The following is a 15,303-nucleotide window of genomic DNA, read 5'->3' as shown; positions in this document are numbered from 1 at the left end:
AGTTTGAAGCTCTTGACATTAGTTTTCATGAATTCTAAGGGTTGGGGATATATTTGATCCACAACTTAAGTTCTTAAACAGCTCTATGCAACTGCACTTACTATGTTGATGTTTTTATTTTCCTTAAGAAATCAAACTTCACAGTGAACACTTCTACACATGGTTTTGTCAGGATTACAGGCACGAGTCAACATGCTGGCTGTAATTGAGTTGCTACTGACAATTTTTATCATATAACCTTCCTTTATTTTGTACTTCATCAATAAAAATCGTACCATTCTGCTGTAGAATGAAAGGAGAAAATTCAATATCCTATCACATCCAGTCTGATTCCATGACTGGTCTTTGTACTGACTGGATTGGAGGTCTCACACTGATACTCTCCAGCATCATTCAGACTGACAGTATCTATGGTGAGGCTGCACTTTGTAGGGGACAGCGTCATCCTCTCTTTGAGCTGCAGGGTCTGGTTATTGAAGATCCAACGGATGGAGATCCCAGTGTCAGGTGTAAAGCATGTGAAGACCACAGAGCCATGTACTGTGACTACAGTGTGGGTGACTCTTACAAAAGGAGTTGTCACAGGTGCTGCAAAGAAACAGGAGAGGGCCAGATGACATTAGTCTTTCAGAGAGCTCACCAAACACCGTTGTATGTCACACCTTATGAAGCCTCTGAAGAGGTTAATTTGGAACTGTGACTATATCATAGATTGTGGTTTTGATCTGCCTTGGATGAGCTGTGTTACCTTGACTCAGCCATTATTTTACTGTGCCTCAGTCTCTGTATACTAGGAACATGATGTGACATCATTACAATGTTAGTGAGTTAAACTTAGTTATGAGCAGTTGTTTGAACTTCAGGGTGGAGAGCTGCACATCTCAGCATCATATTTTACTATTTGCCTGAAGAAGATAATTCCTTAGGATGTACCCTTGAGGACAAGGAGAAGTATCAAGTAACTCTCTCTACTGTTTGTCCACTTGGGAACACTCCCTTCCCAAGAAGGCATATAAATGCCTCAGAATAATTGACTGGTGGTCTGGGGACCTGTCTAATGAGACTCAGAAGAAGGAGATGCCAAGTTGGTCTATTTAACCACAGCTTTCATGGCAGTAGACAACTGGGTCCACACTTTGAGGTACTTGTACAGTCAGTGAGCACATTTTTCCTGTCAGTTCTAACATGAAATCAAACGAAATAGTGTTCAAGCCAGAAACAGAGATTTGGAACCATGGCTATCTGATGCTCATTGTGAGGACTCTATGGCTTCTTCAAGCACTGCCTGACTTATTTACAAAGAAGCTGTCTTGGAACCATGTGCATGGTGAAAGTCACAGGTATCAGTTGTGACCCTGAATTGATTCTGTTGAGTTATACCACACACATTATTGTCTCTGAAGGCAGAGACAGGTGATGGATTCTGATCTATTGCAGTTTGTCTATCCAGTGTGTGACCCTCAGTAAGTGCACAAACCCCAGTAAGGAGCACATTTCAGTGGGGAAAGGAGCAAGTTCATTTCATTCCAGACATTGCAGTGTATGAAGTAGGAAAAGCCACACCCATCAGCTGGATATCATAGTCACTTACTATATACATGGAGTTGCACATGTGTTACTTCAATTTTGAGATCTCGGCTTAATGTTTGTAGTGTGTAGAATCCTGCATCCTTCTCAGTGATGTCCTGAAGCAGCATGGATCCATCATTAAACAACCTTTCTCTTGTGCTTTGTGCAGGACCCCAGCTGATAGAATTCGTGGTTTTGCTGTAGTCTGCGATTTTGAATATCTCTGCCCTATTTCCTGATTTGTACCAAGAATATGCTTGAAGATCTGGCGCATTCTGCACAATGAACATAATGGTTTCCCCTATCACAGGAGTCCGAGGCACTTGTTTGATCATGACTCGAGCAGAGCTGAGAGGGTTACAGGAAGTAGAAAAGGAGGCTGTAGTAGAAAAAGAAAAGACATTAATTGGGGAACATTTGATTACTGGGAAGCTTGTGACCTTTATGCCAAACAGAATGATTGCTCACTGATCCTAGAGACATAGGTGTGGGTGTCTCTATCCTATTTGCTGGAAGTCTGCAACATGACCTCAATTTCCTCAGTGTCTCTGAATGTGTCCATTCCTCTGCAAAGAACTCTCTTTGTCTCCATGGTTGTCCCCTCTTTGCCCTCTATCAGGCACTTTACACCTGCATGCATGGTACTCTTTGAGATGATGCCTTCCCTGAACTCTAGAGACCCAAGAACTTCATTTTCTGGATTTTAGCTTCCAGTTTGCAGTATGGCTTCATCCAACCTCTGATTTTACCTATTCATAAGCTTGGTGCTTTGGCCTGCTCTCCAAGGACTGAGGATGGGTGAAGGCCAGGAGAAATCTGATCTTTTTCACAGGATCAGGTCTTGAAGAAAGCTTGGACACTAGGATGACTAGTTTTATGTCAACTTGACACAAAGTAGAGTCTTTTGGAAAGTTAGAGATTCATACTAAAATCCCACTATCAAATTGGCCTGTGGGAAAGAATGTAGCATATTTTTAAAATTAGAGATTAATAAGGAAGGGTCTAGCCCACTGTAAGAAGTTCTTGAGTTCATGGTCTTGAGTGATAAAGGAGAGCAGGTTGACAATGTCATAAGGAGAAATCCAGGAAGCAGAGTTGTTCAATATTTTTTGCATGAGATCCTGGATTGTATTTATACTTTGCCAATATTTGGAGCTAAAAATGGCCCCAGATTGATATGGACAGTTAAAAACATGATTCCCCTGAGAAGAAGATAGAAATGAGTCCTGGGAAAAATGTACCACAGATTCATCTGGAGTCAGGCCTAAAATGCGTGACTTCCAGGTGCTCATCCCTCTGTGATGACAGCATGATTTCCTTGAGTACATGCCTAAAATTCAAGATACTGGACTGATTCTGACATCTTGTTCTGAGTTCTTTTTCATCAAGGTCGTCCTTGATATGGAGTGGGGAAGAGTTAGACAAGAAAGATTTCTCTGTTGCTGTTTGTCTCCGTCATGCATGTTCTGTACCTTGTGCTCAAACCACAACTTGGCACAAAGGGGAGAGAAAAGGGAGGCGCAGGGCATGAATGTCAGTCCTGTGTGTCTATGCCCTCACCCTGAACTGAAACATTACAGAAAATCACTTACTGTCCACTTCAAGTTGCACATGCACTACTTCAGCCTTCAGATCTGTAGTCAGAGTTTTCAAGGTGTAGAATCCAGTATCATTCCAGGTGATGTTCTGAAGCAGCAGAGATCCATTGCTGTACACTTTCTCTCTACCACTATGAGCAGGTCCCTGTACACTTATTTTTCTCACTGGTATGTATCGTGCCACCTCATCATCCTCAAACAGAAGCACCCCTTTGTACCAGAAAAAAACTAGAAGATTAGGTGGGAGATTGTGAACCAGTAGTGTAACACTTGCCCCTTCTGCAACACTTTGTGGGATGGATTCAACAGTTAGCTTGGCAGAGGTGGAACGGTGCTCACATCTCCAAATGGATTCTAGAAGGGAGAGAGAGAGAAAGATCCATCAATATTGGGACCTTTGTAATGGGCAAAGATGGGGTGCTGAGTCATTCACAGGTGCCTCCATTGCTTAGCCTCAGTTTTCCCAAGCGTCAACATTATCCTCGGTCACTTCCTTGTCCCATTTAGAGTAGAGTAGTGTTAAGGTGTTGCCTTGCTGACCACACCACCTGCACACTGCACATACTGCGCCATCACTCATTGACCCCTTTTTTGTTGTTCTGTTTCCCTTATATTTCTAGTCAACACCTGGCTTCATGTTCTAAGTCCTTTTGATATTTCTTCCAGTCCGCTAAGACTGGGGCAATATCAAAACTGTGATTTGTCTCATTTTCCCATACATGCCTTCAAAACAATGACACAACTTTGGAAAATGAATAGTCGAATAAATGAAATGGAGGACCTTGTATGCGTATAGATGTATTTAAGAAATATGTAGGTTTGGGAATACACAGTTGAATTTTTCCTTTTGCCTTAAATTTTTACATGTATTTACCTGTTATAACTATGTGTGAGTTTGTATGCATGGTGTGTCTTTATACTTTTGGGCAGGAGCCCCTGACAGGTGGTGCTCCCTAAGTATAGGGATACAATGAGCTTATCTCTGGTTTCTATTGCCTTATCTCTCTTCCCTCTCTTGAATGTCTACTCCATCACAGCTTCCAAGCTCTGCTGTCCTTCTCATCTCTGAGCTGAAACTTCTCCAAGGAATGAGAATAGCCAAGATTCCATGTCTTGTGGGTGGGTTTGTGTTCAAACACTTCTGCCTTCTCCACTCTAAGTAATGCCCCGTCCCTCTCTGCTTCTCTCTTTATGTTTAATTCCTTCAGAAAAAAATCTAAGCAATAAGGTGAATATGAATTCCTGTGCCCTGAGAGAACAGCAGTGTAACCTCAAACTGACTTATACTGTGTCCTGGCCTTAATCTGTCAGCCCACAATGGGAGTCTCTTTACACAAACCCAGATGAATATTCAGGTCCCTCTGTGCTCTCTTTCCTCTGGAAACCTGATATTTTCTCTCAACAAGGTGAAAGAAATGTCTATGAGGCACCAAAGTGACCAGCGCAGTGATATACAAGGAAAGTCACAGAACTATTCCCAATGAAGACACAAGGCAGTGTTCTGACCCAGGATAAAGGCCCAGAAATCTATTTGTTAGCATTCTCACATTCTAGATGTATGGGGCTTATTAAGCAGAGTCCTGGAAGGAGAGGTGGGCACCATGGTCCCATGTAGGGATTCCTGATAATGCTCCCACTTCCTCTGTTTGCTGATCTGTGTGATGGGTCTCTCCATGTATTCCTTGGGATTTTGAGGGTGCCTCAGGTTTCTGCCTAGATTACTGTCATTGGCTAATCTATCTTTCCCTAAAAAACTCCATAAATCTGGAAACTGAAAAATAATCCAATCAGTAGCAGACACAGAAAGTAACTTTTATGTCTGAATAGGCTGTGCTCATGACTTCCAGGTCAGTAAGGGAAGAAGTAGAAGCCTGGCTACAAGGTATGATTCTGGTTCAGACAAATACCTTTCCAGGTATTGATCACATGGCATGATAGTGCACTTACTGATCCCTGGGTGAACTTGGGCTAAGCTCATGCCTGAGGAGCTCTACAGTTCAGTAATGACTGTTCCCATTTGCTTGCATTAGAGAATTCCCAGATCTAGAGGACCAGTGTCCTCTGTCTCCATCCTTGGAGACATTGATGAGTCTCTGAAGATAATTACAAGGGACCTACTTTAAGTATGACTTTCATGTCAGTCCACTGGCTGGGTTCACAAGGCACAGACTTTCACAACCGAAAACCACACATCCTGCCATCAGAAATTGAAAATCCACCCTTGTAAATTGCTTCTCAAGGGTATCTGGTGTGGAGTCTGAGACAGAGATCAGCAGTCAGAACTTACTGGATCTACATCTCTGTGAGGATTCCATTTTTCTCAACCAGGCCCAACATTCAGGGTCTTTAGCAGGAATACATTAATGGTAAGAATCACAAAATTGTAGTTATCCTACAATGATATTCTTGGTCTGATATCCTTGGACTTAGTTACCCACCATCCATCCATGTGATCACAAGGTGAAGTAAACTGAAGGATTCTGATTTACTGCAGTTATTCCCCACAATTGTGTCCTTCACTAAAAGCTCAAACCCCATGATGAGGACACAATGCAGGAGAGAGGTATACAAAGGCCAGGCCTTATGTTCCTGTGGATGTCTAATGGAATGGTCCCCACCCAAGACCCAGCGTCCACAAATAATCACTTACCGAGTACTAGGAGGTACAGGTGTGACGTTGATACAATAAATCCACTACTATTTATGGTTCGTAGGGTATAAAATCCTTTGTCATTCAGGGTAACATTTTGGATCAACAAGGACCCGTTGCGGTAAATTGTCTCTCTACCACTGTGTGCAGGTCCTGTCACACTCACATTATATTGCAGTGAGTAAAGTGCAATTCCATGGTCCAGATTCTCCACCCCTTTGTGCCACACTAAGGCTATAATGTCATCTAGCAGATTGGTAGTTAGAAGGAGAACATTTTCCCCATCAAGGACATAGAGTGGCACTGGCTCAACTGTAACAGAGTTAGTGACAGAAGGGTGCCAGCAGGTACAAATAGAAGCTAAAAGGGAAGAGAAAAAAATAAAAGTGTCAATATTGAGTAGGTGTGTTCTTCTCCCGGTATAGGTGTGTGAGTATGGATGTACACATCCTCCTTGATGGAGGTGAGCAACATACTCTGCATTCCCTCAGATACTCTATGTCTTTATGTTTCTGTGGGATATTCTGTTCAGGTGTTTCTATGGCTCCTTCATTAAATGTCTTTATATCCCTTCCCACATAAGTAGTTATTGGTGTGAGGGGCAATATTTCTGTGACCTTCTCCTCAAAAGAGTCCTCTCTTTCTACCCTTTTTCTTTGTTCCTTCTTTGGCTCTAGTCAGCCCATTACTTGGTCATTCAGATAGTCTGATGTGAGGTCCACTAGGCCCTGTGCACTATGAGAACACAGATAGTGCTGGCATTTTTGGAAGGCTCTGTTCCTGCAGAAGGCTCAGACAACATTGGCGAAGGAAAACGAACAAAGATGGATGGAAGGATGGAAGGAAGGAAGGGAGGAAGGAAAGAAGGCTAGGAAAGTATCTTCATGGGTTTATCTAAACAGTTCACAGGTTTGGTACTAATGAAAAAACCTTTTCTCAATTTTGAATTTTTTTACATTTACTTATGTATTGTGTATGCATATTTGTGAAGACAAGCATCTCAGTGTACACATGCACGAGGCCATGAGAAGCAACTCTTTGGAAGCAAGTGTTCAAGTGTGTTCATCTGCAGATGCATGCCTCAGCACCTGTGTAGAGGACAGCAATGATCCTAAAGGACTCTCTTGTTAGCATACACCTGGTGGTAATTGAGGAATGGATACAGATTGCAATGACTCCTCACATTGAATCATTTTACTAGCCCTCCTCTGTTTGATTTCTAATTCGAAAGTCACCCATTAATAGACTTCAGAACATGGCAGCCAGTACGACTGACTATAAATACGGATTGGATGAGGGCTTTCACTTTTCCTCAGCGCCTCCTTTCCAGATACTGATCAACTGGATTCTGCATGTTCCATGCCCTGTGACTGCAAGCAAAAACCCTGGGTCCTTCTTGGGAATTCTGCCCTCCTTAGACGACTCCACTATGACTCTGATTTTCCTTCCCACTACTCAGTCAGAGAGTAAGTACCCATACCTGTGAACAGGAGCCATAGCCAGGGAGCACACCCCTTGTTGGGAAACACAAAGGATGCTTCCATCTACCTTCTAACAGTGCTTCTTTCCCTGTGAGGAGAAGTTCAGCTCCAGCACAGCCCTCAGGATCTGTTGTCCTTCTTCCCCTTGATCTTAGTGTCCTCACAGGCAGAAGCACTTCCTAGAATCCAGGGGACAATAGTGTTGGGGCCTGTGTCCAAGCCAATGCTCTGTCCCTTCCACTCTCAGTGCTGCCTCACATCCTTGTCTAATTTTTCTCTCTTTATATGTTACCTCCAAGCAACCCATTGAGCAACAAAGATGATACACATCCCTGTGACCTGAGAGAACAACAGTCCGTCTGAGGGCTGATTTCTGCTGTGTTTGTCTTTGTGTGTCTCAGACAGAAACAGAGACCATCATTTCTACCTATGTGTTCTTGTGACACAGAAACCCAGATGAGCACCCAGTCTGTCTTGTGTTCTCAATGCTCTGTGAGAGTGACCTTTACTCACACCAGAAAGGATCACAACATGTATGTGAAGGGAATAGGGTAAGGATCTATAGGAATAAAGAGAAATCCTTTATTACTGGTGTCACCAGTCAAAAATCTGATCCAGAAGAAGCAGCCAGGAGTAGTTGGTGAGTATTTTAGTGTCCTCACTATTAGGGAAAGGGTTGCATGTATATCCTGGTAAGGATTGTGAGCTTGGTCTTTCCATTGAAGATTTCAAGGGAAATGCAGTCTATTGTGTTGGGTGAGATTCTGCCCACTCTCATCTTCCTTAGTCTCCTTTGCCTCTTGTGTAGGTGATTCACTCAGAAGGATCCTTTTGCTCCCAAATTTTCAAAGGAAAGACTTGGGAAACTTCTGTTGATATTTAAAAGAAATGACACTAATTGTAGACTCCGCACCTAAAGTTGGTGATACAATTGTTGTGTTTAACTCCTTTCTTGTCTTTGGACATAGAGAGCTGAGGATGTCTGATCTTGAGGACCAGGAACACTGATTCAAGTGCATAGGTAGGGTAGTCTTCCCTATATAATGTTTTAAGTGTTTTTGTTTTGCTGTGATTAAAAACACCCTGAAATCTATCAGATAATGTTAGCAAAGAAGATATTTGATTTCCTGTCTGGGTCAGAGAGTAAAAGAGAAAAAAAAACTCAAAGGAAAAAGCATGTTGTTTGGCAGCTCATTCATTATTTACACTCTCACACTCTGCCTAATCTGAAGCTCGGTTTCTCATGCACTGAATGACCACTTTTCTAGGGATGGTACAGTTCAAATTACCCTGGATAGTTAATTAGTACGCCTGCATCAATTATGACAATACCTCACAGATATGTACACAGCCAGACCAAGAAAGAGATATACTCAAGTGAAACTCTTTTCATTGGAGTGAAAGACCTTCATCTAATGGGCTGTACACAGGACTACCTAAAAAGAAAAAAATTAGTTACCATCCTATATGCAAATGAGAAATGGATTGGGAAATAAATCAAGGAAAAAAACTGTTCACCAAAACCACAAATAATATAAAATATCATGAGGTAACTCCAACCAAACATGAGAAAGACTTGTATGACAAGAACTTCATGTCTTTTAGGAAGGTGACTGAAAGATCAGAAGACAGAAGATTTCCCATGCTTACCTAACAGTAGAATTAACATACTAAAAATACCCATATTATGAAAAGCAATCAACAGATAACACACAATCCCCGTCAAAAGTCCACAAGGATTCTTTACAGAACTCCAAAGAGCAATACTCAACTTTATATGAAAAAAACTAAAATTCCAGAATAACTAACACAATTCTGTACCATTAAAGGCAAACATATCACCATCCCTGATATCAAGCCCTGCTACAGATACATAGTTTTAAAACTACATTGTTTGGCATAAACACATACAGATTGATTAATGGAATTGAATCAGAGATGCAAGCATAAATCCACAGACCTATTGACACCTGATGTTTTATAAAGAAGCCAGAAAGAGACAACAGAAAAAGAAAGCATCTTCAATAAATGGTGCTGCTTCAACTGTATGTCAACATATAGAAGACTGTAAGTAGGTCCATGCTTATTACCTTGCATGAACTCAAGTTCAAGTGGATTAAAAACCTAACCATAAAACTAGATACACTGAACCTGATAGACGATGAAGTGGGGGACTTGCCTTGAAAATAATGGTGCAGCAGACAACTTCCAGAACATAACACTAACAGCACAGGCAGTGAGAGTGACAATTAATAAATGGACCTTATAGAACTGAATAGCTTCTGTAAGGCAAAAGACATCAATGGGAACTTATAGAATAGGAAAATATTCTCACCATCTCCACCTCTGATAGAGGGCTAATTTCCAAAAAATATAAAGATCTCAAAAAACTATGCATGAACAAACAAAATAATCCCATTAAACATGGGGTACCGATCTAAATACACAGTTCTCAGTGAGGAATCTCAAATACCCAATAAACACAAATTAACAGTTCAACATCCTTAGCCATAAGGGAAATGTAAATCAAGATATCTCTGCAATTTCAACACACACCTATTGGAATGACTAAGATAAAAGACATTAGTGACAGCTCATTCAGGCAAGAATGTGGAGCATGGGGAACACTGTTCCATTGTTGTTGGGAGTGAAAACTTTGCAGCCAGGTTTTGAATCAATATGGTGGTGTCTCAAAACGATTGAGACTCAATCTATCTCAAGACATAGATATGCCACTCACGGGCATATGCCCAAAAGAAACTCCAACATACCACAAAAATACTGGCTCCAATGTTCATGTCAATTTTATTGATAATATTCAGAAACTGGAAATAACCTAGGTGTTCTTTAACTGTAAAATGGATTATAAAAAACGAATTACATTTACAAAGTGGAGTATTACTCCACTGTTCAAAATGACACCATGCAATTCTTAGGCAAATGGATGGAACTATTAAATATCATCCTGAGCATGGCAACCCAGACCCAGAAATATAAACATAGTATATGCTCAATTATGAGTGAATATTATCTGTAAAGGAAAAGGAAATCATACTATAATTCACATACCCAGAGAGGCTAAGTTACAAGGAGAGTACAACGTGGATTGCATACATCTCTCTCATAAGGGAAAATAGAAAAAAATGGCATGTGGGGAAAGGGAATTATGGATCATGTTTAGGGTATGTAGCCCAAAGTACTGGGAGAGCTAACTAGAATTGTGGGCCAATTTGGGAGAAATGTAGAAATCTAGTGTAATGGAAGCTCTCCGAATCTTATTAGGGTGACTCTAGATACAATGCCTAGTGCAGAAAGATAAAGAGTCTGATCCAGCCTTCTCCTACAGCCAGGCAAGGTTTCTAATGGAGGAACTAGAATACTAAACCAGCCACAAAATCTTCAACCTACAATGTGTCCTAACAATATAATATGCTGGTGTAGAGGTGGCCCATAAATTGTGGTAGTGGCCAACCAATTACTGGTCCACCTTGAGACTCAAGCCATGAGGCAGAGACAGCCTTGGTACTGTCTGAATGAACAGAAAATAGAGGCTGAATGGTTTGGAGGCCTAGGATAGATCCAAATAAGTAAAGCAAAAGAAAAGTAATAGAATTATTTCTTATAATATCCTTCTAATCTCATACAAAGTTTACTGGTATAATTACCATTAGAGAGATTTCATCCAGAAACAGATGGAAACACACAGCCAAACATTATGTGCTACTCAATGTATCCTCAGTGCAGAAAGGAAGGAGGTATTGCAGAATCCAGAGGGGCCAAGAACAACACCAGAAAACCCACAGCATCAGCAACACACAGAATTAAAAAAATGGACTCATAGGTACATCCATCAAATCCTGAATGCTCTCATATATCAGAAGGCCAAGAAATATACATAAAAACCAACTTTTCTAAGATGATTGGGGTCTTTAGTGAAGAAATCAATAAATCCATTAAGTAACTTCAGGAAAATATAAATATTAATTGGAGAAAATGAATAAATTAATTTTTAAAAACCAAAAAACAAAGTAAAAATATTTTCTGGCTTCTGTTGGTGACATTATGCCTTGTCTGTTGCTGATCTTGTAGTTATTGATGTGTGTGTGGGGGGGGCTGGGAGGCTTAAAGATTTAGGTACCAATTTCTGACTTTATCTTTGTTGTAGAAGTGTCTTGTTATTTGTTTTTAGTTACTTCTCTAGTCTTCTGGTCTGTGTGGCCATGGATTCTCCCATTCTTATGATTTCTGATAGAGTATGGAGTCTCTCTCCTTGTTGGAGGCTGGGAGAAAGAATTGGGACAGGTGATAAGGTGAGAGGATGCCAAGATAGTGAGAGAGTGAGAGAGTTTAGCCTTCAAGCAGCCTATCTAGATTTCTACTCTGCTTTGTCTTTGGAAGTGTTGGGATTCTCAACTCCAGTTGAAGGCAACTAGGAGGGTGAAGGGCAGGGTGAGCTTTTGGGGAGAATGCTGAAATAGTGAGAGATTGGGAGAGATTATCAGGCAGGCAGCCTACCAAACTTCTTCCAGTCTTTGAGGTCTCTAGTAGAGCAGAGAGTCTATGCCCCTGTTGGAGGATGAAGCCCAGAAAGTAGGAGAGTGTGGGACTGAAAATCGTGTGAGTAGACCCTGAGTTAGACAGATAGTGGTGACATTATGGAGGTTGGCATTCTACCTTTGCTTATCCCAGTCTGTAATGTCTCTAGTAGGAATGCATGTTTACACTCCAGACTTTCTGGTATAGAAAAGTGTCTCTATCCATTTGGGGCCTGAGGTATGGTGATTAGGAGGATAAAGGACTGGGGATAGGGCAGGCAAAGGCTGAGACTTGGGTAGTTTGTTGTGCCAGCAGCCTACCTGGACTTATTTCAGTCTGTGAGATCTCTATTAAAGCAGGGAGTTTATATCCCTCTTGGGACTTGGGATGCTGCCATGACAATTCATTTTAGACACTGATCTTCTGTACCCTGACTATCTGGGGATGTAGTTATATACTGAAGTCTAAACCTGCATTGGTCTGGGAAGTCTCCTTCTTACCCCTTCTAATAAGACTCCATATCAATCCCAATCAGACTCTGCCTGAAGCCTGAACATGTATTTTTGGGCTACATTTAGGGTGAGTTTCCCCACAATCCCGCATTAATCAGATTCTTTGGTTGAGTTATTTCACACATATACTCTTCTCCAGATGGTTAACATTAAACAAAATATTATGATATTGCCATTTGTGTATACTCTGTGTGTCCTAATTAAATGCTAAAACCTACTTTGGGTGCAAAATACTGAAGGTTAGTAGCCACAGTCCAACAACGCTGCCTCTGTTTGTGGAAAATAAAACATTTCACCTATCCATCAGAAATTAAAAAGGAGCCATTGATTCTTTCTCTGTGCTTCTTCTGTTTCAACTTCAGCATTTCAGATTTGCAGGATTAAAATTCTTGTGTGCATCTTGACTGTGTTGTGAACATGGAAAGGTGTATTAGTGTACATTGTGTCCCTGACATTGAAGGCAGGCCTCAACATTCTTTTATTGGTAGTAAGGGCCAACTGTGTGAGTCTGTGCTGTCAACCACAGTTAACTGTTTGTATCAGTAAAGGGATTGAACACTCCTGGGAGATTAAGAACAAAGAAAACATTTTCTCCATTGTCTACACTGTGTAGCAGTGATTTAATGGTAAATGAGCAATACAGGGAGGGTACAATTGAAAATGAGCCTATGGGCTGGAGACATGGCATATTGATTGACAGCACTGGCTGCTCTGTAAAGTACTTGTCTTCATTTTCCATGAGCCGCAGGGCATCTCCCCACAGACTTTTGCTCCAGTTTTAGGGAATCTGAGCCCTAGTCTAGACTCTCTCTGAAACATGCTGTTAACACCCCAGTACAGATGCAGATAAATCTCTAAAAAAATGAATCAATAATCATCCCTTAAAGTTAAATTAAAGCAAAGGTAGAAGAAAGAGGAATCTTTAAATGTGATTATTTGGTGGAAAATTGGACCCTAGGTTCTAAGCAGCTCTAATTCTTCCTCTGTCTTCATGTGTACATATGGGAATTTCAACAAAACTTGATGGACATGACCCTCTTTTAATCGGTGTTCCTGAATGTGTCCTTCTCCCTATATTGAACTATCTTCTTTATTTTACAAATAGATCACACCTGATTGCCTTTAGATATCAGCTCAGAGTCTAAGAGCAATTAAGGATCAGGTAAGGGAATGCCTTTCCTAATCTCAATTTCTAGATTCTTTGTATCAATTCCTTTCTAATTTTAAATTTATTAGATATGTAGAGTGTGTGTTCAAGAGCCCTGTGAGGCAAATGGGCTGTGTAGAATCCCTTGGATCTGGAGATAGGTAAGGTTCTAAAGACTCAGAAGATGTGTAGTGGGAACTGAACTCAAACTCTTGGGAGAGTAGCAATTAATCATAGACACTGAGCCATATCCTTGGGCCTCCTTTCTAATTTTCCTCTTCTGTCACCTTCTTGGTTGAATTCAACCCCTGCCACTTCTAGATGATAAACTGGCTTCTAATCTATTGCAAGAAGAGCTTTGAAAATGCAGTAATTTTCCAGGAATAGTTTATGGGATGGCACAATCAGTGCCTGGAAAAAGCCCAAACACCTGTGAATGAATGAATGAATGAATGGATGAGTATATCAGTATACTGCTTTTAGACATAGTCTCATATCAGTAGATATCAAAATAGTCTCTAGTCAGAGTTTGATTTTTTAAATTTTATATTATTTTTGTGTATGTATGTGCATGAGTGAAGAAAAAAGACAATATGTGTGTGTTATTCATGTATGCTTCAGTGACTGGGATATTATTACTGAACAGATAAAGAGGGTAGAGGACATCAGGGATTTGTTTCACTCTTTCCACTATGTGGGATCTGGAAATTGAAGTCAGCATATCAGCCTTGGCATCAACTGCCTTTACCCAGTGAGATAGCTCAGTGGGTATCACTGACTAGATTTTCATTTGGAGACTCACCCTCTCTTAGCCGGGAGTATCTGTCTTCAGAATTAAATGGTTAATGGAGATTAACACTAAGTAAGAAACAATCTGGTACCCACACACCGTAACAAGTCCACGAGGTTTCTTCTGCTGATACTCTGTCCCACTCTGCCCTCTCTCTGTGCTCTGCAGTAACAAAGCTTTACTTGCTTCTCAAGCTCTTGGTAGTTCCAGCCTTTCTTTGAGTTTCCTCCCTCCCTTCCACTGTCAAGTCCTGGTGACCTCATCTTTGTGTTAAGACACACATCTACACCTTTAGGCCAAACCAGGCCACAGCTCCTGCAGCTCACTCTAGGACAGAGTGTGAGCTACCTTCCTGTGACTTGACTACCTGGCTTCTCCAAGCTCCTTGAAATTTAACCCTGATCTAAAAAGTGAGTCCTAAACTGCCAAGGCTTCACAGAGAAACCCTGTCTTGAAAAACAAACAAAATAACAAACAAATGCCACAGAAATATTACAGCAATGTGGGTTTTTTAAAACATCCTGGGTGTATGCATCTGGGGAAATGTACAAAGACAGGGAACAGCATGCTACAGGAACCTTGTGAGATTTCCCTATCCATTATGGTATGTACAATGGGTTGTCACTGTTTAGGTGTTTTGGGGATGCCATATGTTTTGGATTTGGGGTTTAGGGTTGGGGCTGAAGCTTCCCTTGCATATATAGAAGACACAATTTCACAGTAACCAACCTTGCTTTGACTTTTATGGTCTTTCCACCTTTTCTGAGATGGTCCCCGAGCTTCAAAAAGGGAATGATGTCACACTTCAGTCTGCTGAGATCAGACTCCTTTGGTGTCTGTTGTTATATACATTTTTCCAAGTTTTGCGTTTTATTGATAGTAGCTTTCTGTGAAAATAGAAGCTTCATTGATAATAAAGAGGGTCACAACTGTCTATGGGTATAAGGTTGTGTATTTATAATGAACCTTAATAGAATACTGTTTTAGAAAATCGGTCATCTTATGTTCTTCAACAGTAAA

At 40.9% G+C, this 15,303-nt stretch overlaps 1 protein-coding gene across 1 annotated transcript in view; it reads right to left on the bottom strand.

Annotated features, from left to right (window-relative positions):
- Window positions 1-304: 304 nt before the first annotated feature.
- LOC127203205 (pregnancy-specific glycoprotein 22-like) overlaps window positions 305-15,303 on the bottom strand; it is a 38,981-nt gene continuing 23,982 nt past the window's right edge. Inside the window, exons 3-6 of the mRNA XM_051162000.1 lie at window positions 5,818-6,177; window positions 3,162-3,521; window positions 1,592-1,948; window positions 305-588 (exon numbers count right to left, since the gene is read on the bottom strand). Of these exons, the coding sequence (XP_051017957.1) occupies window positions 305-588; window positions 1,592-1,948; window positions 3,162-3,521; window positions 5,818-6,177 (1,361 nt within the window). The remainder of the gene's footprint in view (window positions 589-1,591; window positions 1,949-3,161; window positions 3,522-5,817; window positions 6,178-15,303) is intronic.

This window comes from Acomys russatus, chromosome 19 (genome assembly GCF_903995435.1).
Source record: "Acomys russatus chromosome 19, mAcoRus1.1, whole genome shotgun sequence".
NCBI lineage: Eukaryota > Metazoa > Chordata > Mammalia > Rodentia > Muridae > Acomys > Acomys russatus.
The sequence above is the reverse complement of the archived record's forward strand: the minus strand, read 5'-3'. Positions and strand labels throughout refer to the sequence as shown.